At 39.8% G+C, this 27,997-nt stretch overlaps 1 protein-coding gene across 1 annotated transcript; it reads right to left on the bottom strand.

Moving 5' to 3' along the window:
- Nucleotides 1-419: 419 nt before the first annotated feature.
- On the bottom strand, nucleotides 420-26,485 carry LOC149300613 (amyloid-beta A4 precursor protein-binding family A member 1-like). Its single transcript, XM_089485074.1, has 12 exons — nucleotides 25,343-26,485; nucleotides 13,038-13,136; nucleotides 11,270-11,309; nucleotides 10,715-10,860; nucleotides 10,004-10,036; nucleotides 8,736-8,822; nucleotides 6,198-6,383; nucleotides 5,020-5,199; nucleotides 3,467-3,679; nucleotides 1,562-1,681; nucleotides 890-1,030; nucleotides 420-491 (listed from the first exon to the last, which is right to left on the bottom strand). Exons 1-12 carry the CDS (start codon nucleotides 26,483-26,485, stop codon nucleotides 420-422), a joined length of 2,460 nt encoding a protein of 819 aa, XP_089341200.1.
- Nucleotides 26,486-27,997: the final 1,512 nt, after the last annotated feature.

Genomic DNA, 27,997 nt, shown 5'->3' with positions numbered 1-27,997 from the left:
AATCATTCGCGAGAGACATGTTACAGAAAAAAAAAAAAATGCCCTCAGCTAAAACATAAAACGCAAAAAAAGAGTGCTTGCCATCTTGGGAAGTGGTGGCTATTTTAGTAACCAGTATAAGTGACTACAGAAACCGTGTAGTTAGCTGCAATGTATCTATACAACGTTAAGCTTGTGCTGGATTTTATTTACGTTGGGAACACAGGCCTCTAAATTTTCTCACGCAACTTTGTGTAATATAACTTCTTCAAATACCCATATAACAGGGAACAAGAGAGGACTTTTAGAGTTAAAAGTTGGGCAGCAGGATGAGGACCTAGTGTGTTGGAGATGTTTCCACAGACACATAGGCGGCACTATGAATACAACCACGAGTGAGGAGAAGTGTCCTCCATGCATGCTGTGAAGTGTGAGGCTTATCAGATGTAAACTGGTTGCTCCTGTGCGGTCAGTAGCCGGTACATTGCTGCTGGCATAGTCTTCATGTGTATCTGTCGTAAAAAACAAAAAAATCATATTGGAAAACTCTATAGAATGAAAGTCATAATATGAAGCAGGTAGGTTAATTGACGTAAAGCTGCAATTTTGTGGCAGCTACCCCAGAAACATGGCCAAAATGTCAATTCAAAACTAACACACACTATGGGATTTTGTGTGTAAAAAGTGATTCTGGTGCAAAGCTTGAATCGTGATCTGATCACCACAGTAATCTAACCAGCAAGATTTTATCTGCATTGTGGACAGAAGTCACACAGGAAAATGAGATCATTTGTTCTTTTCTCAAACATAAGACTCATTCAGTTACTTCACAGCTCCTCATGGAAACAGAAGTACAAACAATTAGTATTGCATATTGTTAGAAACAATTAGTTAACCTGGATGTTCTTACCTCGCCAACAGCATTGGATAGAATATGGACAATCTTCTCATGGGGAGTTGCTACAACACTCTGCCCGTTGATCTCAATGATACGGTGGCCCACTCGCACTCCCCCTCGCTCTGCAATTCCACCCCTCATAAGGCTACAGATCTGTAGTAAAAAGCCACAATGACAATGTTACCAGGATGACAACACTCACTGGCAACACAGACCCTAATTTAATTACCAATGGCTTCACGGATCTGCAGAGGAACATACATTGGCCACATTGTACCGGAGGAGCTCAGATTCAATAGGGTATTGATTTGTTTTCTTGTACGCCACTTAATTTTAAACACCATTTTAGGTTGTAGGGTAGTACAGACTGGTGTATAGTAAGACAGACAGGTTATTTGGTTCTCCAACGGATGCTTTGGTTGAATTATTCCCAAAAGACCTAGCTGTCCATCTCCACAGAGGTAGTTTTAACTTCTTGCTGCAGCTTATCAGCGGAAAAGAATATGATTCCACTGTGACTGATACAAATGAACTACAAGGCAAGGTGTGACCTTACTATAGACTTACAGATGGAAAATAGTAAAACTAGTATGAATTGTTCACTTAAAGCTGAAAAAAAAAACAGGCATAGAAGCAAAAGGTGTAAGTATTTTCAGACTAAAAGACAAAAAAAGACACACTTACAATGCCGTTTTGCACACTAAAGCCCAGCTGATACCGGAGGTCAGGTCTTCTGATTAAGACAGTGGTAACTGGTGGACATCTGACGATGTTGAGCTTTACACGTGACTGATTTTTTAAACCCTGTAAAATGAAATTAAATTGATATGTCCACTATTATTACTAAATAGAGCTCCTATGTATTTGCCTTTATAACATACTTTGACACACTTTGATGTGTATTGTAAGTGCTAATAAATGGATCAAATACTTCCTTTTATTAACCCTATAACTTCTATTCTACATGCATTGTCAGGATGTTAAAATGTGAGCTTAATTAAAGAGACTTATGATTGAAAAGAAAGTCAGTGGGAGCAATGAGCACAGAAGTAAAAAAAATACATGCATTTTTTTCAGCTAAAATGAATTCTGCAATTTGACAACATGTCAGCATTAACAAGAATTTTTCTGCTCTTGCTAGATCTGATAGCATTGAAATATTAATGAATGTACATTTATGCTTAGATTTATAAGGGGATGCTAATCAGACTATTACAGGCTAGAAAGCAATGAAGGTCCTTCAAGGTCTTCCAAAAAACATAATTACACATCTGTTTAACTTGCTTATCAAAGCCTGGCATGTTACACAAAGCCATTAACTGCTAATAGGATCATCAATACCATGCCACACAGGGTCTCACAAGGCGCTGAACATGGTATCTCAGAGAACAGGCCACACAGTATTCGGAAAGACAGTGGCAATGACATATATGATAACCACTAGACCTCATATTATCATTGCAACAGTATAAGAGCTCTCAACGTCCTCAAAATTATTCCAAATTACATTAATTTTATGATGTATTACACTTTTTACATGTACTGATGTAAATATGAATATGTTTTACTATTGGCACTTCCTGCATACAGTTGTGTGAAAAAGAAAGTATACCCCCTTTTTAAAAACATATCAGGACATAGTAACAATCATCTGTTCATTAGCTGGTCTAGAAATTAGGTAGATACAGCCTTAACAACACATGACATATAACACTTTGTCATCATTTATTCAATAAAAATAACACCGAAATGAAAAAGTCATGTGTGAAAAACTAATTACACCCTTACTGCTTCCATAGGAATTAAGACATTAAGTAGCAGACAGTTGCTGCTAATGAAATACCCTTGATTAATTGATCATCAGCAAATGTGACCACCTGTATAAAAGCCAAAGTTTTAGCAGTTTGCTGGTCTGGAGCATTTAGACCAAAGCCAAGGAGGGAACCTTCAGTCATTCAGTTGACCATAAACACCCCCGAATAACAAAGTATTCTACAGTCAAACATGAGGCCATCTGTCCGACAGCTAAAGCTTGGCTGAAATTTGGTTATGCAACAGGACAATGATCCCAAGCACACCAGATAATCTGCAACAGAATGGCTGAAAAAGAAAACAATCAAAGTGTTGCAATGGCCCAGTCAAAGTCCACGCCTCAACCTGATTGAAATGCTGTGGAGGGGCCTTAAGAGAGCTGTGCATTAACAAATGCCCACAAACTTGAATGAACTGAAGCAACGTTGTAGGCCAAAATTCCTCCACAATGAAGTAAGAGATTGATACAGAAAACAATTACTTCAAGTTACTACAAGTTATTGTTGCTAAATGTGGTTCTACAAGCTATTGAATCATACGTGTACTTAGTTTTTCACACATTGCTTCTCCATTTTGGCTTTATTTTTGTTGAATAAATCATGACATGGTGTACTATGACATGTGTTGTTCATCTGAGGCTGTATCTACCTAATTTTTAGACCTGCTAAGGAACAGATAATTGTTACTATGTCCTGATATGTTAAGCCATAGAATTCAAAAGGGGGTGTACTTTCTTTTTCACATGACTTTAGAGACATGTTATTCGATCCTCCATACCTTTATGATGCTCTGGCAGGTTGACAATGGCAAACCAACCAAGCTGGTTCCATTGATGGACATTATCTGGTCCCCGATGTTTAGCTTTCCTGATTTCTCAGCAGGACCTCCATGCATCATGTTGGCTATAATAACCGTGGGCAGGATGGAGCCCCAGCCAGATTCTACAATCACAACTCCCAAAATCTCCCCCTTTTGCTTTTCTATGAAAACCTGAAAAATACATAAAAAATTTATTTTTGTACTTTGCATTATTTGAAGTATGATGATAAATCTCCTCATGCATTTATGTTAAGTATGGAATCACAGAGCCAAACTGGAAAGAAAATCTAAGATGTGATTGAAGGTACTGCTCAACCTTCTTTGCCAAGTGTAACACTTCTATAAAGAGACACAGCATTAGGAACAACATTCCTCTCAAATAATTCTCTAATTATGCACAATTCTGTTGCATTCATAATTTTTGCCGGATACAATTGCATACTCAGTGTTTGTGTTGTTTCTTTGTGATTAAACCTTATAATATGACAACAAAAATGACAGCTTTGTCATATTAATATGGTAAATAAGGGAGCACAATTCATGTTTTTTTCTTCTTCTAAGTGAAACACTATTTTTAATACAATTAAAGTGAAAGAAATACTGTGGTAAACCAGATTCCTAAACTACATGAAACTGATTTAGATCTGGAACTGAATACTCAAAGAACAGAAGCACTAACAATTAAACATGACTAGATTAACTTTGGTGGGATCTATGTTTCAAACTGGGTTCCAATCGAACTCCAGAAGCACTTACGTAGAAGCATTTATCTATATCATATCTAGGACACACTTAGGCAGTCGAAGATGTAAATCTCACAAGCATTGGTCATACACTTCCACTCTTGATGCCAGTCTCAACTACATCTCCATATTTACCACCTCAGCCCTCCCCACTGGCAGAGCCTTTAAGAAAAGCTGAGGCAGCACAATTATAAAATAAGGGGGGGCAGGCAGGAAAGTAAAACAAATTATAGAAGACGCAATTGACAGAATAAGAGAATGAATAAAAACAGATTAGTTCTGCACTTCAAATGGTTAGGTCCTCCCTGCTGACTTATCAAGCAGGTCCTTTGTCCCAATGTACTGGGTTCTTTATCTGCTCCTTCACTTCATTCTGCCAAATCTATTTCTTATAAGAATTGAAATAATTGTTTTTTGGCGCTCCTTTTTTTTTTTTTTTTTTAATATGGTGCTGGATTTTAAGGACTATGAATCGTTCATCTGTTTACTCTAACTCTCAAACTATCACTACACAGCAGGGTACCTGCACACACCATAATTTGTTCCCAGAAAAGAGTGCTGAAATCACAGAGAATGAATGGGAAAATGAAAGGACAGAAGAAAATTACACGTAAAATGACAATGAGGGGAATTTTGGCACACTTTCTCCCTTCTTAAACTACCTTAACAAAACACGCATAGAAGCCTGTGACAATGGGTACGAACCGAACCATGCAACCACTACAGGTTTACATCTGCTGCAATTGAATTGTAAAACAAAACGCGTACATCTTTGCAGTTCTCAGACTTGGAGAAGTGGATTAGGTCATCGTTGTACATGTCCTGAGTGTTCAGCAAATCGCTGTATTCCTTCTGGCTCAGGTCTTCAGGATTAATGCCATTTGCCCTCAGAAATTCCTGGTAAGCCACGCTGAATGCTTGCCCTATAGACTGCGCGATTAGCTGTGCCTGCATTTATCACAGGAAGAAAGAGGGAAAGCGGGAGTGCGATGAAACGATACACTGGGTAGGAAGTAGCATAGTATAATTCAGTTAAATGTATTCCTCGATACAATTTACATGCATAACATCACTTAATGGCCTTCCTAGGGTTAGAGCACGTTTAATGCTATTTGATGTTATAGTGCTTCGATTCCTAGAATTATGCCACATATCTAATAAATTATGTTACGTAAAATAACATTATATATATATAAAAGGATATATTAGCTCTTTATATATTTTAGTCTAAGCTAAGTATGAGTTCTCCCTATTCTACTAACACTAGCTTGCATAAAGCAAACCCATGTAGAAAAAAAAAAATCTTCTATAAAGAGGATATGTGTTTCGTTCAATGTCGGTAGAAGCCTGTGGTATTGTTTGTCAACCAACATATTAAAGTAAGATGTAAAGCGTTTAAGAAGCCTTTTTTTCCAGATGTAGAATCCTAAATCTAGAGCCAGTAGTAACACATAATACAATTAGGACTTCTCATGCTATAAGCGAGCCTATATCTTGGCTTAAGGCTTCCGACATTTTGTTAAGAAAAAAAACCAAAACGCTATAAATACAGTATGATGAAAGAATGGGAAATGTTAAACATAGACTAGCATTAGAGCTTCATGGCAACCAACACTAACTCTAATTCCCATGTGGAGAATCCAAATGATAACAGTTCATTCTATTTACATTCCAAATATTACTACATAGTAACACTGCTGATGGGAACTGACGCTTGTAACCATTATTGTAATTGTAATGTCTTACAACTCATCCCAAGGGAAGAGATAAGAGACTGGAAAGAAACATGTCTTGCCAAATATTCCACAGTAGCTGAGAACAGACTCAAATGCGCTCTTTAGGTTTCTACACAGTAAATTGAGTAACACAATTAACAGTTCTATTCCTGCATGTGGAGCCACGTTCACATTGCATCAACTTACACATGCATGTCACATGCTACTTACGTCCTCAGATTCAAAGACATGGCAGATCATTTTGTACTGTCTCTTGCCGTCTTGGGATGGGTGGGAAGCCTCTACACTCTCCTGAGAATTGGAGCGTGGCATGCGCCTACGAGCCATTAGAACTACAATGTTCCCAATATCCGCAATGTAAGAAATGGTCCTCAGAGGATGATCCATCATTGTTTCCTAATGGTAGGGAGGAGCAAAAGAAAACTGTGAAGAAAGCACGAGTGCCATAGAAGAGTGGTTAAAGGCAACGCATGGGCTAATGAAGCCTCAAACTCAAATTCTACAATGACTATTCTGGCAGTTTCCATCAGTGGGATGTGTGCCTTGGTATTCTGGTGTGTTTATGCTTGGTAAGGCACAGGCAACCAGTAAGACACAAGATATATCATTTTGTTTTTTTAATGGGTAAAATGTATTTATAAAATGTCTGTCCCTTGAGAATCTTTAGTTGAAGTTGATGGCTTTGATTGGAGCAACATGGAAAAAGATGTAGAGTTACATATGTTCTTGGGACCCCAAGCTATCTTCCCGGGGCTCTTTTTCCAAGATGGCCCAATAAAAGGTTTCCACCTTCTACTACTGCTTCTCTTGACCATTATGTTGATATCCATTTTTACTTTTAGTGATTAAGTGGATATCACACAAGCTGATTACAGAGACAGAAATCATTAAAGTATTTGAATCAAGATTGATTATAGAAAAGATAAATTATTTTGGTAATAATATGGCATTAATAAGAAGAACCGAGAAAATTGAGCCAAGCTCTTCCTGCAGTAGAAGCTTACTGGGGTAGGACCGTCATGTATGTATGTATGCATGTATGTATGTAAAGTAGGGCTGAAACAACGAATCGATAAAATCGATAATAATCGATGACGGAAATCGTTGTCGACGATTTCCGTTATCGATTAATCGAGTGATCGATTAGTTGTTGGAGCACTCGGCTCCTTTTACTTACCTCCGCGAGCGTTCCCCGCTTCCGCTACACGCGCCTTCTTTTAGTTGCGGTTCGCTCTGTGCGAATGGAGCCACTCGCACAGAGCGGTTCGCTCTGTGCGAGTGGCTCCGTTCGCACAGAGCGATTCGCTCTGTGCGAGTGGCTCCGTTCGCACAGAGCGGTTCGCTCTGTGCGAGTGGCTCCTTTCGCACAGAGCGGTTCGCTCTGTGCGAGTGGCTCCATTCGCACAGAGCGGTTCGCTCTGTGCGAGTGGCTCCATTCGCACAGAGCGGTTCGCTCTGTGCGAGTGGCTCCATTCGCACAGAGCGATTCGTGGGGGTGGGGTTTCAGGGGATGCAGGGCAGAGTGGGGGGGGGCAGGCCAGGGTAGGAGACTGAGTGCAGGGCAGGGTGGGGGTGGGGATGCAGGGCAGGGTGTGAGTGTGGGGGCAGGGCAGGAGACTGGGTGCAGGGCAGAGTGGGGGTGGGGGTGCAGGGCAGAGTTGGAGACTGGGTGCAGGGCAGAGTGTGAGTGTGGGTGCAGAGCAGAGTGGGTGCAGGGTGTGAGTGTGGGGGCAGGGCAGAATGTGGGGGCAGAATGTGGGGGCAGGGCAGAGTTGGAGACTGGGTGCAGGGGCACAGTGCAAAGTGCCAGGGCTGGGTGCAAAGTGCCAGGGCTGGGTGCAAAGTGCCAGGGCTGGGTGCAAAGTGCCAGGGCTGGGTGCAAAGTTCTGGGTGCAAAGTGCTGGGTGCAAAGTGCCAGGGCTGGGTGCAAAGTGCCGGGTGCAAAGTGCCGGGTGCAAAGTGCTGGGTGCAAAGTTTCTTGAACAGTAATAGTCCACCTCTTTTCAGAATGTTTGGGGTTATTTTGTTTCATAAATATTGTGTTTGGGTTTTTGTACTTTGAAAATATTGTTTTTTTATTACATCATAACAAAATAAGAATGTTAATGTAAATTTTAAGTTGTTTTTTAACATCCAGTTCATTAAATTATTTTAAATAAACAAAAAATTTGCATATTGTTTTTTTTATCCGATTAATCGATTAATCGAAAAAATAATCGGCCAACTAATCGATTATTAAAATAATCGTTAGTTGCAGCCCTAATGTAAAGTGAAGTCAATGACCTGGATCCAGAATTCTCATGACAACCCTCCCATTAGTGAATAGGCCCCAAGGTGTCAAAAGGAACTAGAAAGTGCCATGGCGGTCTTTCTTACGGAGTTTAGGACTTGGTATACGTAATAAGTTATTACGCATCCAATAAACAACACTAGGTTTTACTGCTCATTTAAGGGGATCACCACACCAATGAGTCAATCAGCATTGGGAAATTAATAAAGTGGTCGCAGACTTCTGCAGTCAAGGACCTGGATGTCCAACAAAATATTCACCATTGACTTCATTTGTGGGGAAAAACTTGTAGCAAAAAAACGAGAAACATTTAGGAGATCACATCATTGCAGTGAGGATGAATTCTTATTAGATTTTCAGACTGCCTACAGCAAAGGGCACAAAACCGTGAACTTGAAAGCTATTGCTGTGAGTTAAACCATAGTACTGGCTGTCTACTACATGTTGTGCATCCGTACCTGTGTGTCAGCATTCAAAACTTTTATCCTCTGCGTAGAAATAAAGAGGTCCACCTCCGTCATGGGTTGTGCTTCGCCTTCTGCAGCCTAACAAAAAAAAAAAAATGAAACATGGGAACTGCCTGTTCATAAGACCACAAATTACATTCTGCTAACAGACAACAGAGCATCCATCCAGCTATCAGAACAACAGCACTGTTGAGTTCAATAAAAAAGGAAAGGGCCTTCAACATATGGGAAAACGAGCCTGGTTACTACTATATGTTATCGATTGGTATTTTTCTTCCCACATGACACCAAAATTATGCATTTATACTCCACTGCATGAAATCACCCCTCCCCCTTTAAAATATGATCAAATATGAACACAAACCTTTGCTTAGAACCGGAAAAATAGCGATTTGTCTCCCTTTTTACGTAGAAGTCATTTCTTTTACACTATGTAAAGGGTGAATACATATCCAAGGACAGTAGCAAATAAATCGCTAGAGGATTGCTAGAAGTTTTGATTCACTAAGGTACTGGCTGGTTTGTTCCGATCATTGTGAATGTATGTAGTGCCAGTGCTCTGGTAGCATGATTTTCACCCAAACACATGTAACAAACTTACACGGGAATTGTCAGTACACCCAAGTGCTAGATAGTTAATACACATATCAAACTCATTAAGAAAAGACATATTCACATTCCTAACATCTCCGTCAGCTGTGAAACATACACTTTTATTTTTGCATCCAGCAAACACATTAGCGTGTAATACAACATAATTATATGATATCTCAGCGCCTGTTCTATTTGGCACACAACTTAATTAATCGTTATATGCCACACCTAGAAGAAAGGGATGTCACTTAAGTTGGGGTCAATGGTCCAAGGGACTATAAAGCATAGATTGCATGTGGTCTAAAAAGTGAGGTGCCCAGTTGTTTCTCATTTTATAACCTCCTAGAATTAAGATACCCTTAGGTACCCTGTCTGGGCATATAAACATGTGTCCTAATGAGTCAAATTAATATGAAATGTCCTTAAATTAGAAAAAAAGTGAAATGGCTTGATGGTCAGTGACCAAAGAAGAAGAAAATGATTATTTTGATAAGGACATGGCTAGATCTGAAAACTTCAAATTAGGAGAGAGCTTGCTGGATGCAGAAAATGTGAAACTATAAAATAGGTAGGAAATGCAGATAAACCAAAATGAATGGAAAAAAACCAAACAAACAAAAAACGAACAAGTATAACATTAAAAACAAGATGAGATTGTACTGCACCTTCTTTCTGCTTTTGGCTAATTTCTGGGCCATCTGCTTAGCATGAAATAAACAGAGACAGGAACATGGTTAGAGAAGAAGTAAAAGATCCCAATACCTTGCCAGGCGTTAGAACAGGCAGACAGCAGCTAGTGCTAATATGTGGCTGGCCAAACGTCAGCATGGCTTGGTTTGCAACTGTTTCTGTCTCAGCAAAACTAAAACCAATTCACACCTGGTATCCTGAATCTTTAAAAACCAGCATGATGACCCATTTGTCTAAGAGAGAAATGCCATATTGTATATGGAAGCCATGACACAAACAATCTAATTGTATTTTCTTAATGCAAACCAACACTCTCAACAGGACTCTATGGCATGGAGTATCTGCTATGAAACATGGAACTAAACATAAAATATTGATTGAAGATGTGGGGAGTTTTGCAATTGCATTCCAATGTTTTAATGAAATGTAACAAATGGGTGGTCCTATCGGGAAAAATAATATATTATCCTAAGTAATAAAATTATCCTTTTAGAGAAATTATAAATAACAATTGACCTCTTCATCCTAGAAGCTGGAATCTCTATGACCACCAAACGAGTTGGTCATCATCAACAACATCCCGGACATTTTAAGTCTGCATACAGAATAACGTATGGGAAGACTCTCTTTTCGGTTGGGGCATGGAAAAGGCTAATTAAAACATGTAGCAGAGTCTGGCTCCTTACCTTAATGCGACTGACCGCTTCTTGTGCTTGCATCATGCGCACATTCTTTGAGGGCGTCTTATCAGAAAGCAGTTGGGTGGAACCAAGATAATTGGCAGCAAAAATGATTCCATCAATTAGGTCTTCTGGGTCACAGGGTCCAGGAACTGCAAGGAAATGGTTGAAAAATATCAACTGCAGGACGCGAGATGTAATAGTTTGAGAATTTCAAAAAGGCTTAATGGTCTAGACACCATATAAATTAACGGATGTCATGGACCACCGGAGCCTACAGTAACTGAAGTACTCCTGGCATCATCAGAGAGAAACATGCTAAACGGTATTTGATTTCATTGGTAGGGCTGTATGGAATGTGTTGAACTCCTCACCATTCTGGCACTCAAACAGTTAAAAGAATATGTATAAACAAACTAAACAAAGAAAAACCCATCAGACCCCCAAGAAGTAATGAGATGCAGATTAGCGTTATCAGCAACTGCCATTTATTCCGCTGACATTTCAAATTATAATTAACCAAAATGTTTTTTGGTTTTTTTTTTTTATTATTATTCTTACCTTCCACATAGGTCGGGAATGAAGCCAAGCTCTTTCTTGACTGTAATTAAGACAAACAGTGTTTATTCCAAACAAATCAAGACAGAAGTAGCAAGCACACAAAAACGGCTCCATGCAAAGAGACAAAAAAAATATCTATATTTATATTTAAAAAAAAAAAAAACACACGCAGGCGGCAAGTATAGCCCGACGGTGCTAAGAAAAATGAGATTGTTTCCAAACTGTTAGAGGTTATTTAGGGAACTGTGTACAGACTTGATTATTAGCATGTTTGGGTAATTAAGGGGCTGAGGGTTGTATTTGTAGGTTCCTGGTGCGCATGGTTTGACAGTGCTTGCAAACATTGCATGCTACCTCTTGAAGCTACTGCCTAGGACATTGTCAGCAGGTCTCTGTCTTTCCAGGGGAGCTGAAATCGGAATTATGATAAAATATTCATATCTCAAGAGTATTAAAATTATACTCACGGAGAAGGAGAAGAAAAAAAAATAAAAGGAAAATAAATCTGTTGGCCAAATAAAACACAAATACATTTCCTAAGAAAAAGAGAAGTCACTTTTTCCAACAGAAACGTGTAATTTAGTTTTCAATGTGATATATCATAACTGGCAGACAGGCTCTGTAGGCACATGCCTCAGTGTAACAATGATATTCCTCCAGTCACCGATTCTTTTCTATTATATGGTTAATGTAGTAACATAAACTGTGACGGTGCACAAGCAAAGGCCCTATCATACTGCCAGGACAGTTTATAAGGTGATGAACTGCATAAACTTGGGCGTTCCATATTTTATTATTAGGAAATATTAATATCACGCTATGATTATACTATGAAGTATCCACAGCCAAAATTTCACCAGTGCTAACAATGTGTACAAACACAAATTCAGTACAAAAAAATAGGTATTTATATATAAAACATATACTTCAGTGAAGAAGAACAATTGTCTGACTATAACTGTCGAACAATCGCTTAAACAGTTATGTTAGAAAATGGGAAGCCGAGATAGAAAGACGACGACCCCTGCCATAAAAAGAGATTTCCAAAACAAATACGTCCTCATGTATTTTAACGCACAAGAGCAGTTGATTTGAAACGTTTATTGATCTTTTAAATTAAAGCATAACTTAAAGGAACTAGTTTTAAGTTAAGGTGAGCCAGTGGCCTTGGATAGAAACATAGAACGCGATCTTGACGGTACATAAGAACCATTTGGCCCGTCTAGTCTATCCATTTTTCCTGGTGTTTTATTGCTATCCGGTCCAGGTTCCAGGCTGGTCTGCATTTACAAGCATGATTTATTTTAGCGGTACTAGAATCCCTTGTGAGCATATTGTCACATTCTCTGCAACCGTAAAAGATTCCAATACAGGTTTATCGTTCTGAATCACACACCGTTACCGCTAATAAAGAGACCCGGTTTTCAAATACATATCTATCTATCTTGATTAATTTCAGTAACTAGAAAGTAACAACATTTCTACATAATTTAAACAATTATTTTCCGCTAGCTGGCAGGGACATATGTGGACAATAGTACAATACAAAATTACCATCAAATGTGACATTTTTACAGTTGATTATAAAACTATTTAATTTTACTCCTAATTAAAAAACGGTCTGTGTGCGTGGCATTCTTGTCGGGTTCTTGTTTACGTCTCTACCTAGCGCCATAATACATAAATACTGGCAAACGAACGAGCCGCCTGGATAGATAACGAGACGGACAAACAGCAGGAGGTAACAAGGTATGGGAGAGCCGCGTACCTCTTTATTTGAGGAGGATTCAGCAGAATCACAGGCATTTGGATGATGTCGGTTGGTAGACTCTGCTCCCTGGGGTGATGAAGATTCGGGAGATGAAGACTAAATAGAGGAAGAGAGCAGCAATCGTTACTAGTTATCCAAAAGCTCTTTAGGGATACAAACAGAGTGCATACAATACACAGCAGCTTCCAGATAACAGAAGCTGGTACCAAAGGTTCATTACTCCCATGCTTATTAGCTTATTATAAATTAACCATATTGCAATAAAAAGGGGGCAACGCTGTGTTTTGAATATCTAACAAATATTTGTTACACTAATATTTGTACACTAAAAGAGCGAGCCATCTTCTCAATATAGAACAGCTACTTTGCATATAGCATCTCACATAGTCATGTCCTTGTCTTCTAGGATCAGTGAAAGGGGCTATATCAGTGTGAAATGTTAGTTAAAAACGTGATAGGACAGATTTTTTCCCTTATTCATAAGGGTGCCACTTCGTGTAGGCTACAGGAATCCGCTTACAAATTGCTTAGGAGATGGTACAAGGTTCCTGCGGATCTCCACCGCTTTCTTCCTCGGGTCCCCCCGCAGTGTTGGAGATGTGAGGTAGGAGAGGGCACGTATTTACAACTGCGGTGGGAGTGCCCTCTGGTTCGCCTTTTATGGTCCACGGTGTGGGAGGTTATTAAGGAATTGGGCGATCCAGACTTTCCCTTATCCCCTGAGTGTATGCTGTTACATTACACTGAATCGAGCCTGGGGTCATACAAGAGGTCCCGCTCTATCCACCTGATTAACGCCGCTAGGGCGGTCATTCCCCGATTCTGGAAACAGCCTCGTTCCCCCCCCTATTTCTGCCTGGCTAGCTACAGGACTTAGTTCTGACATCTAGAGATAGAGGCTACAAGAATGGACTTAAATGGCTTCCTTGGAAGACCTTCCTGTCCTCTCCCTCCTTTCACAGATTCTTGGGGACTTCGGTGGGCAGCCCACCGGCCCTTGACTTCCCCTAACTCTCTAGGTCCTTGGTATCAGGCTTCGTTGCATCGTACGGTTCCTGCATTTCTGTTTTACCTCCACACGTATACATAGAGGCCTCTGTAGACACATTCTGCCTTACTGGTACTCCGTCCGTCCACCTCAGTTGGTTTATTTTTTTTGTGTTTTTATTTGTTTCCGTTCTTTGCTCAATTCCCGTCCTTACTGTGCTGGAATTCCACCTGAGTGACACGATATGTGGGGCCTAGACGTGGGCTGCTGGTGTACTATTGTACTTTTGGCCCTGACCCCTGGGGCCTTTGATTTGGGCTCCTTGTTTCTCTTTTTCGAGGGGTTTTGTCATCTGCCATGTGTCCACTGTGTTCTATTGCATTCTGTATTATCTTTCTGTTTGTTCATGTATCATCGCCTTTTTGTGCTATGTACCTTGGATATATGGCTGTGTCTGTTTTTTAATAAACGGAATTGACAAAAACAAAAAAAAACAAAAAAAACATGATAGGATGGGGATTAGGCATTTTGCATTGTCTCTTGTAGAACTACATTGCAGTCTGAATTTTAAAGGGACGGTCTATTGCCCCAAATAGCCTCAAGTCTCACCAGTGAAGAATGCATAGTTAAAGGGACACTCCAGCCACCATGTGCACTTTAATGCATAAGATAGGTATATGGTCCCTTTACATTTTCACATGGTTCATTTTGCAAATGCTTGGGGGGGTCTGCAGAATTCCCTCAAATGCATTTGGTGCTTTCCCCACCCCAGATACAATGCCGCGCTGAATGCATCTCCCTGTACCTGGTGTACTCGCTTCTGACACAAATTCTGTGTCAGGTAAGTGGTTTAGCTGGGGGGTCCATTTTTTTCTTCTTCTATAGTAGGGGAGACAGGTATATAGGCTATGGATTAAATATCGAGGCATTAAATATAATTTTTTTTTCCCCGAAAGGGAAAAAAGACCATCCTCAGTTCTGGATGGCAATCACTGGCGGAAAATGTAGTGCACACTGCCGAGCAGGAGATGTATGCGATTAAAAGCATCCCCTGCAAAGCAAATAGCTGGGATGGGGCCAGGAAAACAAATGTATAGACGGAATGCTGATGAACCCCTCTATGCATTTGCATGCAAAGAAATAGAATACAATATAAGGTCATCTATCATATGCAATCAACTAAATATGTCGGCTGGAATGTACCTTAGAAGCATTTTTAAATATTTGAACACCATATTTGAAAACATGTTAAAATATTAACAACACATAAAATTACCGTTCCTTTAATTTGTGTATTGAGAGTCGGTCTGATAAAATCTATATTCAGAGGAGATTAGAGAACGATATGAATTAACCACAGGTGAAGCTGTGTGGGAAGCCAGTCAGTCACAATGTGGTGCATTATTGTCATGTGTCAAGATAGGAAAATGACAGCAAAATGATATCCACACATATAAGCTTGTCATGTTGTCCTAACAAGACAAAATCTGTTTCCTAACAGCATTCTTAGATCAGAATTCATGGGCGGCTAATGTAGCTTGTCCTTGTTTTTCGTTCTTTTCATCGATGTACTGCTAATTAACAATTAAGTAGTTCCTAAGTGTATAAATTAGGGCTTTATAGTCAAGCGGCCATGAACAGGCTTTAATACAGAGCTTAATACATGCTACACACCTCTAGGCAAATATGCAAATATTCTCTGAATGTCCGAAAGGAATCCTTATAAAGGTCATTATGGCAGCTTCCAGCAGGTAGACAGGCTCTGTGGGAATCGGACTTTGGGGATTTGCGGATACTGCCCCTCTTATCGGAAAACGGCTGTCCCCTCTCAAGTTTTTTTTCCTGGGTTTACGTCAGAAAAAATTAACCTTCTTTCAATCTTCTGTGCTTTTACTTGGGTTACCTGTGTGCTTGGTGTGTTCCTTAGTGTGATACAGGGTTTGGAACACTATGCCCCTTCCTAAGGAAAGATTACATTAACTGGAACATGGCAACCCTCTCATATTCTATGATACCTCCACTTCAACAGTAGAGAACATGTTCAAGGAAAGAACTCGATATATCAGAGTGTCCGTCAATCTAAATAATTCAAAACTGCAACAGTTTATAAGGTGTTTCTAAACTCAAAAGAATATTCTTCCCATTTCCTCCTCAAACCTCTTATCACAATAGTCTGCAAACAAAAGCAAAAGAAAACAAACAAAATAGTCTAATTATAACTAGATGAAGATTATGACAGAGCTAGTACCACCCTTTAATGGACACTTCAGCCTTCAGATGCACTTTCATGTATACAATGGCTATGTGATTCTTTGCAAAAACACAAGTTCTCCTGCATGGAAAATATGCAGTTTTTCTCCTGCATGGAAAATAGCTAGGGGTTAGGCAAATGCACATGGGGGGCATCTGCATTTGCCTAGCCCCTAGCTATTTTCCATGTGTTTGGTTGAACGTCTCTCCATGCACATGATATACCAACCACCTGTCAGCTCCAGCGCTGGCTCTGCGAACGCTACTGGCATTTGCACGTCTGTTACTCGCTCCAAAATATATCACTGTCATTTTTTGCTAAAAAGATGCTGGGATATATGCCAGAATGTTTAGGAAATGTAATTCCGTCACGTATTATACTGTGCTTTTCGGGAAGCGGGTATGTTGAGATGATTGTGGTGCTTATAGAGTCTAAGCTTTGTATAGTAGAGCAGGAGGTGGCAGGATAATATGCAGGAGAGCTTAAGTTTCATCTCAACGACTTCACGTTTCATTATGAGCTAATGCTGATGTACCTCTGTACCAATCATAGCTCGGATGGTTCTTTATAAGCTATATTTAAAAAGAGTGATATCTATTTCAAGAGGCATTATTAATTAAAAATGTACATTATGCAGAGCCAGCCTAGCCATTCCGGCAGTTATTTTGCTAGGGATAGCCCTTGATAACACATAGTAAATTTGAACTCGAAAACATACACTAACAGTATGTTACTAATATTTTTATAACACCCCTAGAATCCCTTGGCATATAAAACGTACAACTATTTAACACTTCTTTCCACATAGTTCTAGAAACTAGGGTGATGTTTGAAAGCCCTAAACTCAGGCCAGCTACATTTTTTCCCTCCATAACCATGACATGAAGGAGCTTCCTCACAGGTTGCTTAAGATAAAAAGAAAATACAAAGAAGCTTCATTGTTAAAAATAATAATACAGAGCTTATACTATATTAAATGATATCTAGTATTTTTATTACTCTGTCTGAACAAAGTCATCTTTAAAATAAACGTATCTTCTAAAGCCGAACGGCTGACTGACTGCTTTCATGTCCCCGTCTCCCTCTTCGATGTCACACTGTTTCTAGTTGGGTAATGTCTGCCACCGGGGATCCATCTGGTACAGTTTTATATGCTGATGAGCTCACCCCGAGTGTTATTTATGTGACCCAGCTTTCATGCTTCACCAGACAGGTACATATTGTGACAGGTCCCTCAGGAAACAATACAATGTTACACTAGAAAAAAAATGGACTATATCAGGGGACTTATGGTGGTGATGCCAACAATTAAACCACATCACTTTCACGCCAGTAACATTCCAAAGTGCGCTATTTATAAAAGGAAGGATGTAATGCTTTAGGGGTAGCAATATTAGAAAACTAGGTTAGCGATGTAATAGTCAAGTAAATGACTAGAAGGTAAGATAAAGAAAGCAAAGTACCATCCCTCAGATCAAGATTACTGTACATCTTGGCAGTATCAAACAGCTTTCAAGAAAATACGTTAAAAGAATTTAAAGACTTGCTTTAGGCACAAAACTGAGCTTAGCAGGCGTAGGACTTAGAAACACAGCTGTCTAGAGCTAAGGAAAGGATGTAGCCATTAGGAGATATAGAGGATGTTTGGTTCTAGGCAAGTAGATAATATACCGAAACGGAGAAGACAATATTTCCAGGTACAACAAACGTCGATGGGAAAGAATGGCAAGGTTTTACTCCAGAGGTTTACTTTAACCTCTATACAGTGAACAAAACCGTTAAACAGGTTACATACAATACATGTGTAAAATAAACTGTTTTCAAAGTTAAAAGTAAAACTCTATGAACATAGTGTTATTAATCTAAAAATACTTTGCAGGCACTAAAACCTAACAATCAAACTCAAAAAACAGATACATGTTGTAACTTCACCCAGTTCCTCTTGAAAGGCATCCATGGACACCAAAGCTGCCTGTACAGCTAATTCAAATGAAGAATTCTACAAACTATTTAAATACTTACTTCTTCTTCACGATATTCTGCCTGGTAGTTCCAAAAATTTTCCATTGGGCTCAGGCTGATGCTGTACTTAAAAAAATTCAGTTCAAGTCTGAAGAACTGCACCTGCAAATATTCTGGGTGAGCTGGCCTTGATTGTCTGCTGGCATTGTGGACTGCATCAATAGTTCAGGGTGTACTGTAACTGGATAAGTGTCTGACTCAAGATATTTGAGAACATTGCAATTATTCCTTCTTTAATATTACATGAAACCCGCAGGATTAGTTTCAGTAACAAACACTGAACACATTCTACTTATTTCCAGTCATGGAATTTATAGGGATTTTTTTCCCCTTTAGATGCAGTGTCATATATCTAAGGATTAGATAAAAACGTTATATTTTGTATTCTTCTGTGTTATCTTTAGGGTTTCTACCAGGGCAACTCTCTCCACCATGTAACAATAAGGGTAACGCTTCTGGCCAACCATCATACAAAAGGTAGCGTCTGCTGAGACAGGAACATAGAATTTGACGGCAGATAGGAGTCATTTTCTCCTGATGTTAAGACTCAACATTAATCATTTCAGACACATGCCCAGACACACACTAACGTGAGCTTACTCTACTGTCAATACCCAGGTACAGTGCTCATCTGAGCCACAAGATTCAAAGCTACTTGAGCCTGTAGTAATAAAGCCAAACAGATAGATAAGCTGATCATTGAAACATGTAGCTGAGAGTGGGGTGCTCAAGCATACTGTTTGCTTAAGTTTGACTGAGGGAATGTTTGGAGTGTACATTGGTATGCGGAGAGTGGTCAGTATGGTTAAAAGTGGTTGTATGTGTGCCCAAGATTGATCTGTGTGGCTAAGATGTGTGATGCATGTGTTTGAGTCCACGCCATTTATTTGGGAGCATGGTGTGTGTTAGTTTGAGCGATAGGTATGTTTCAATATACATGTGTGTAGTTGGGAGTGGTATGTGTGAGCGTACATTAGTGAGGCTGGGAGCAATAAGTATGGTTAAGTGCGGTTCAGTGGCTTTGAGTTGAGTTAGTTGGGCTGATCCATTTGAAAACTTAAGGGGAGAGTTCTCCCTCAAAGAATACTGAATATGATAGCACTAAAACTAAGATGAGGGCACTCTCTATGTTATTGGCCATGCAACATCACACTGAAACTCAGTGTAGATGTATTGCAGAAAACTGGAACCAATCCCTAACACTGTTCTTCACAACTGAAATTAAAGCAAATTATTTAAGGTTTACCGTGTCACTAAAATAGCAAGCAGTGTACTGTGTAATTCAAGCACAGCAAAATCAGAAACCAGAATTTTATATCATGCATGCTCTGTGGCTCCTGGAAATAATTTGGGCTGTTTTACCGCCCAGGCCATAGGGACACCACTACGTTTACTATGCACACGCACATTTGTACAATACACATCATTCATGTCATGGTTTTTACATTCCAAGAGATTAGGCAATAAAATAAGATCCCAGTGGCCTTGAGCAAGTTCAGCGATGAATCAGCACCAAAGCATCTGCTTAATGTAATTAAATGCACACAATTATTAAGGATTGATATATTGTTGAGGATTCCACAGCAGTGGCTTTCTCTTCACGTTAAGACATTTGGAGTGTCATGAGCTGCACTGCTGGCTGGCTATTTTATTGTAAAGTTCATTCGGCACCTGAAACCTGTTCAATAATGTAAAGCGGGCTTGCGATCTGCGTTTTTAATAATTGATGACCAACACAAAAAGAAGGGACAGATGACACACAGCTAGATGTAGAAATTTAGTAAGCCTAAACAACATTTTCCATAAGACTTCAAGTACATAGGGAGCTATCTCCACAGACAAACATTGGCAGTATAATGGGTTATTCTGAAGTGACTTTAAATGTGTCACTGCCACAAGATGCCATCTTTGCCACAAGTCAGTATTTCTGCCCGGTCCACCATAATTTCTATAATTGCGAAGCAGAACCGTCTAGGAAAAACAAAAGCTCAGAAAGGAAGCAGTAGACCCCCACATACACACTGAAGTACCGGGGATGAAGCTTCTGCTCACTTCTGAGTTTCAAACTCCCGTTGCAAGCAACATCAGCACAAGCACTGTGTGTGTTACGAGCTTCATGAATATGTTTCATTGGCTCACAAGCCAAACATCACAATGATCACAATACCAAGCGTCGTCTGGAGTGGTGTATAGCACACCGCCACCAGACTTTGGAGAGGTGGAGATGTGTTCTATGGAGTGATTAACATACCTGGGAACTTCTCGGCTCCGGCTACCCGGAGCTTTTCCTTGCAGGACGCGGCCAGGACTGCATACTGACCTCGGGGGATTGAAGGGGAAACGCCCCCATTTAAAAGGAAAAAAAATGGGCGTGGAGCAGGGCGTGTCAAGACCCCACACCCGAGACCCGGAGGATTTGGGTCTTGACCCGGAGAACCGGGGCTCACCCGGCAATCTCTGGGTCTAACCCGGAGAGTTCCCAGGTATGGTGATTAATCACCCTTCACTATCTGGAAGCCTGATGGACAAATCTAGATTTGGCGCCTGCCAGAAGAACACTACTGTCAGGAGTGCATAGTGTCTACTGTAGAGTTTGGTGGAGGAAGAATAATGGTCTGGGGCTATTTTTCAGGGTTTAGGCTAGTGCCATTAGTTTCAATGAAGGGTAATGTTAATGCTCTTTTAGGTGAGGATTAAGCAAGGTTTCTGAGAGAGGAGTGCTGATCGGTTTAGTCTGTGTAACAAGGATGCTAAAGTCGCATGAATTTGCACTTATGTCATTGTTATGTCATCTTAAAACAGACACATTTAAATAACAGTATTGTAATTCAATCAATCCTTGATTGATTCTTTAATCCAGATTCTTCCTGGTGTGTGTGTGTATATATACTGGAAACCCTCAATAAATCAAATTACCCTGTGGAAGACTTATCCTGTCTGCTAAGAGCAACCCCCCCCTCCCATTCAAGGCTATCCTAGGTCTCCCCTACAAAGGCATGAGGCATCTCTAGACTTGATCTCCCCGAATCCATGTTTCGTGACTAGTAAATTATAAGAACTAATAAGACAACAATTATATCCAGCAGTCATTTCATTGTCTTTGTCTATTTCCTCAACAATGACAGGGGCCACAAAGCCAGCGTGTGGTGTAAGAAAGATCACTTAAGCCCCTCTCCTTCATACATTAACTTTATAGTTTGGGGGGGCGGGGGAGGGCTGGCACATGCTGGACTAAGTTGAAGGGCAGGTAAAGGCTGGTGTTTTTGCCAGGATTCAGTTTAAATTAAGTATTTTAACACGTGTACTCTCTCATCTTTTTTAATTTACCGGGGTTTTTTTTCTATTAAGTTTTCCTATTAAGCACTTAGATGTTTGATTATTGCTCATTTCAGTGTAAAAGGTCATTTTCATCTAAGAATTCTCGACTGTATTACTCTAATTAGTGTTATTGGAGCTGCTTGTTGTTTTGCTGTGAAATAAGCCTGGAGATTTACATGTCTATTTTTTAACTGCACTGAAGAATGCAACAATATCAAAGAGATGTGAATTATAATAATTATCACTTTCTTTTTCTATCTCTCTGAATCAGCAACATGATTCATACTCAATTCAACTGATTTCCCAATTATGAAAAACACTCTATGGAGGCGATCGTTTAGATTTCTCACGTGGCACGTGCTACAGGTAATTTAGAGCATTAAAAAACCTACCCAGTTGCCATCATTAATTTAATGTTTGGCACAAAGCCATTCATTTCTCGAATAGGAAAATACACTTGATTTTTATATTATCAAAAAAAGACTACTATTAATAAATAAGCACAGTGTTCTACTCAAAGCTCTTCAACTGAAAAATATACAGCAGTTTTAGATTGCAAGCTCATAAGTAGAGCTTGCCAGGAACTTTGTATGAAAGTACCATGAGGAATAGATAGTAAGCTCAAGGGCAAGGTCCTCAACTCCTGTTGTATCTGTGTATGTAAATCTTTGTTTTGTGTATGTTTACCATGTTTTCACTAAGATAACAACCATAATGTGTAAATTATTTTTGTGCGTTTGAGCACTGAAATATCATCTGATAACATATTTTCCTTATATTTCCATATGCAGCCCTATCAGAGTGTTTATGAGGTTCCTCCTATTTCGAACTAAAGCAAAAACACAAAAATTGTCCCTGCCTCCTTGGTGTGCCCCAACACCTATCTTAAGCAATGTTTCCCTTTGGACCCATCGTGCTGCTGCTGTCCTAAAATATCAGCTTGGTTCTTACAAGATGACTTGTGACACTTATTAGTCATCGCTCTGGCTGATGATTCACATAAAAAGGGAATCAATCATATAGCTTGTGTATAACCTTATTTACTTGTAAACACAGCCTGAAGTAGTATAATTCTGTGTTGCTTCTATACGCTTATTTACATACAGGTTCTCCAGATACCTAAAAATTGGTTATAGGTCTTTTTCAACCTTATGTACTATGTAACCAAGTCCATCAAGTTCAACCCTTCTACCCAAGCTTCCTACTCCTGATCCAAAAGAAGGCAAAAATACCCTAATTAGGCTACTTCGAATTTTACCATCAGGGGGGAAAAAAAAAGGTCTTCTTGACTCCAAAAGGCAATTGGATTTCTCCTTGGATCAAGAAGCTCTAAAATATTAATTCTATTTATAGCCCTGTATGTCATCATGCCTTTCTAAAAAAAATATCAAGACCCCTTTTGAAGGCATCCTTGCTGTAAATAATCCCTTCCTTTGTCTCCTATGAAATCTCCGCTCTTCCTGACTCAGAGGGTGACCTCTTGTTCTTTGTACATTTCTGTTAACGAAGAGGTCACTGAAGAGCTCTTTATATTGGCCCTTCATATATTTATATAATGTTATCATATCCGTTTTTCCAGCGTATATAATTTTAACTTTTTCAGTCTCTCTTCATAACTAGTATCTCGCAATCCTCTTATTAAATTCGTAGCCCTCCTTTGCACCTCTTCTAGTTCAGTAATGTTCTTTTTTAAAAGGACTGGTGCCCAGAATTCTACCACATATTCAAGGGGAGGCCTTACCATTGACCTGTAAAGCGGCAAGATGATATCCTCCTCCTGTGAATCAATACCTCGTTTTATGCATGCCAAAACCTTATTGGCCCTTGCAGCTGCTTGCTGGCATTGTGCCAGGCTGGCTGGCGTTGTCAAGTCTGTTGTCTACCATTATTCCTAAATCCTTCTCATTGGTAGATTTCCCCAAGGATATTCTAGTATAGGTTGCATTTTTATTCTTTTTACCATAATGCATAATTTTGCATTTATCTATGTTAAACCTTATCTGCCACCTGCACGCCCAGTCCCCAACTCTGTCTAAATCATCCTGCAAAGAAGAAACATCGAGATTAGTCTGAATTATCCTGCCTAATTTTGTGTCATCAGCAAAAACTGTGACATGGCTCTCAATGCAGCTTGGGAGATCATTTATAAATAAATAAATAAAAAGAAGAGGACATAGAACCCTGAGGCACTCCACTTAATACCTGAGTACAGTGTGAGAAACATCCATTCACAACAACCCTCTTTTAGCCAATTTCTGATCCACATACAGACATTTGCCCCTAAGCCTATTTCTGTTAATTTGTAGAGTAACCTTTTATGTGGGACCGTATCAAACGCCTTAGCAAAGTCCAGATAAGTCACATCTACAGCCACACCCAGATCTATATGTGGTTCTAAAAAACCAATAACGTAATGTAAGGCTTGTTTGCATATATTTTATGAAAGTGAAAGAACCAACAACCCCCCATTCTGGCTTTCATGGAGCCCCATCAATAAGGTGAGGTTTGTTTCTCTCTAGGCACAGTGAATAAGGAGTCCAGTTGTGGATTACCCCTTTTAATTCGTAAGACCTCTAGACTTAATTCGTAAGGCCTCTAGACTTTTCCAAATAATACATATGCGGTTGAATAGCAAACCTTTCTGAACTTCATGTTTAATGGGCTCTCTAAAACGGTAATTCAGACATAAATCACTTGTGCATAAGAGAATGACAAATTACCATCACCAATGATGCCCATGAAGGCCAACACATACATCCAGGGGATTGTTGGTTCTTTCTTGTAGGGAAAATCCCTCTAATATCTCAACTGCCCTTATGTGATTGGTCTCATACGCTTAATGAAAGTAGCGAACAAAAATTTAAGAGACTTCCAAGCAGGACTAGTAGCAAGCTACCAAGCATTGCCTGTTCTAAAACACATGTGGAATTGGAGTTATTAGCAGTGCTGTCACAATCAGCATGTTTGTGTTGTTGATGTTGCCATCCCAAATATTGCTGGTGGTTTTACTTAAATTTTTTTTTATTTAGAGTTTATTAACTGTTCAGTTTGGTTTTCACCCATTGCAACTTACTTTTTGTGTATCTTTATATAAGAATACTTAATTTTTTTAACTGAAAGGGAATTTAATGGGCCTTTAAAATATATTATTTTCTATTCCTGCCCATGGATGCCTGTAAGTCTCCATGTTCTTTTCTAAGGACATGCAATAGCGTTTTCAAGTCGCAATCTCTTAAGGAATACAAAATCACTTGGAACAGGAGTGTTCATTAGCAAGCTTAAATATGTGTCTCGTCATTACTTGCAGGAGTTTCATTTGCATGTTTACATAAAAACACACTGAAGTTTTTCAGTCTTTGCTTTAGTCTTCTAGTTTTTGTTTGTTTTTGCAAATTTTCAGCCCAATTTTAAAGCCAAGAGGTACCGATAAATAACCCACCAATTATTTTGACACCAAAACGTAGACATTATGTTTCAGATAAAGATGAATTATAATGTTAAGCCGCAAACAAGTACGATAATGTATTAATATAAAATATGTATAATATAAGCAAGGCTAGGGGAAAGCTCCAAATCAACAAAATATTGTATTTTCTGATCCAAAAATAAATTCTTTCATATTCAAGTTTTGATCCAAACGTGACTGTTCACCTACTAATAAGCCCACTGCGGAAGGGAGCAATTTAGAATGAGTGGAAAAAGGCCCCACATATGCATACTTACATCTCCACCTAGTGGCCTTTGGTCATCACAATCCTTGGTTGGACTTATATCCTGCCTCATCACCCAAATTGGCTCTTTTGGCTCATCTGGAGTATAAGGAGAACGAATTGTCCTGGTTTTTACTTCTTCAATGGCCTCCTTAATATCCTTTATGGCCAGTGAGATGGCATCTCTCTTCTCCTTGCTGTATCGTTGTACCTCACCTGTGTTTGCTACAGTCTTGGAGCTAGACGATAGACTACCATTACTCACATGGCTTTCACCTCCTAACTTTGAAGGATCAGAAACGTCTAGGTCTTGCTCTGCTTCTGGCATGTCCTCTGCTGCTTTATCTAGGCTTTGAGAGCTCATGCTCTGTTTGACCTCTGCCACAATTTGATCGATATCTTCCTCTTGCTCATAACTGTCCATTTGTGGATAAGGTGCAAACTCTGCCTCTTTCTCGGGGCTGTCAGACTCTCCATCAGAGCGCTCATCATAATGGTGAAGGCGAGCGCCAAGAGCTTCCTTGCGATAATTATCGGCTTCTTCTCTTTCTTGCTCATAAAGCCGCAGTCCCTCTGTAATGTCCAACTCGGGAGTGTCACCTATCTCCTCATATACATGCTCTTGTAGTCCATAGTCTGCATAAGGCTCAGCGTATTGCTCATCCTCCCCTCTATGGAACAGCCGATGAGTGTACACATAACCAGAATATGCTGCATTTAGGGCCTCCTCCTGATCCATTCCATGGAAATGCAGGTGACTGGGCAGAGTCCGGTTATGCAGAGCCTCACCATGCTCTGCTTCTGCATTTTCTGTGTATTCTTCTGCTTCGGGCCTGTACTGGATAGCATAGGCACTCTCATCCTCGTTTTCCCGAGCTCGATCTAGGTCATATCCCTCTACCTGGGCTGCTATCACATCTCCCTCTGCTGTATCTGTGTGGTTATGAAAGCCACTTTCTGTGCTAGCAGATCTGGCCAGTGTTCCCTCTTCCTCTTGTCCTTCCTGCTCATTTGCTGTCTGTCGTAAATTAGGAGAGGCATATTGATGTTCTGCTTCCACTGGGTGCTCAAGGTCGGCTTCCACAGACTCGTTGATGTCCACATTTCCAGGCTCATCGCTTGCTTCCACCTCCTGAGATCCTTCTTGATGGTTCATGGCAGGTTAAACTTGTATTAACTCCTTACTGTGTCAACATCTTGGCTTGAGCTGGAAAAAAAACAAACAAACAAAAAAAAACAGCATTAGAGGAAAGAAACATTTCAGATCACAAGAAATAAATACAGCATGATGTCATTTGCTTTTGACGTATTTAAATAATCAATGAATGCCTGATATTCTAAAAATGATGGATGATTAATATTAAACTATTGTGATCACATTTCACCATTATGCCCCCCCCCCCCCGAGTATGTTATCCAAATGTCTCCACTAGTGCCACCTGCTCATTTCTTAAAATGCAATAAATCGCAGTAACCATGTAAATACCCCTTGCAGACCCCATAATTCATTGCACACTGAGTGAAATGTTAGGCTCTCATGGCATTTTGATAAATCCCTGCCAATTCTGCCTGGGTAGACTCCTTATCCTTAAGTTCTGCTATTAGACGGTGTATGAACACAAGCCTAAATATGTGGTTGCGCTAATCTTTCTAGGACAATTAAAGACATGTTTTAATTAACTACTGCATTCGTGCTGGACTTTATTTCTCTTTTTCAGTTAAACCCTCTGGTGGTCCATTTTGCAAATAAATGGGGGGGGATCCTGTAAAATCCCCTAAATGCAGGTGGCCCTTTCTCCACACCCCAGCTAAATGCCCTCCAGTAGATGCATTCAGCCAGGTGCATCTCCCTGCACACCATATGTTTATGTCCTTTAGTCAGGTCCAGCGCTGGCTCTGGTGAATACTGCGTGCAGCAATAAGTGACAAGTGCTCCCCACCGATTCCGATCATTAGCAAAAACCACTTATTATGGAGGAAAATATATGTATTTCAAAGCGACCAATACCATTCCTCCTCTCTCTATTTTGAGAAGGGTTTATTCACATTCCTTTTGGACAATATGAGTTTCTAGCCTTATTACTCAGTGTATTAAACCGCTAATACTACTAATAAGAAGAATCCCTACTATTTATCAGTATTCTTTATCGTCTAAGGATGCCTATTTTGGCAAAACGCGTCAGGTTGACAACACAACTCTGCACAATTCAGTATGAATAAAACCGGAGGTTTTAATGATTTGCAGGGCCATTGCAATTTAAGTATATCTGGTGTTTGCAATCTGTCTGCTTTTCAGATGAATACCCCAAAGCATAGTATAGCTATTAAAACGCTGCCTTCGCACAGAGGGTCCTCCCCATTGTTTTCAATTTGCGCAGAAACAATTATATCACGGAGCGTTGTGGACACTGTAGGACACAAATATAATTGTAACATGCACAGCTGCGCACCGCGTCAAAGCACGGTCAAAAAATGTTTGCGGTAAAAACAAAGCAATTATGTTACTGCTAAACACCCCAGCACTTGTACACGGCACGCAGAATGATACCTACACACTTCTCCACATCAGTCTCTTTTACATCTGTCACTGTGGGGAAAAATATATTTCGGGATATTTAAATACTTTTTTATATTATATGAATTATCAGTCGTTGGGACTAAAGACAGG

Source organism: Sceloporus occidentalis, unplaced genomic scaffold, assembly GCF_023333645.1.
Source record: "Sceloporus occidentalis isolate IW3139 unplaced genomic scaffold, rSceOcc1.0.p SCAF_24, whole genome shotgun sequence".
Lineage (NCBI taxonomy): Eukaryota > Metazoa > Chordata > Lepidosauria > Squamata > Phrynosomatidae > Sceloporus > Sceloporus occidentalis.
This window is presented reverse-complemented; position numbering and strand designations above follow the sequence as displayed.

Excerpts from the sequence above, each read along its gene's own strand:
- LOC149300613 (XM_089485074.1), bottom strand. The coding sequence starts at position 26,485 with ATGAACCATCAAGAAGGATCTCAGGAGGTGGAAGCAAGCGATGAGCCT. Across the intron at positions 11,310-13,037 it reads AATCCTCCTCAAATAAAGAG|TCAAGAAAGAGCTTGGCTTC; the intron begins GTACGCGGCTCT and ends TCTTAATTACAG. Across the intron at positions 492-889 it reads TATCCAATGCTGTTGGCGAG|ATACACATGAAGACTATGCC; the intron begins GTAAGAACATCC and ends TTTTTACGACAG.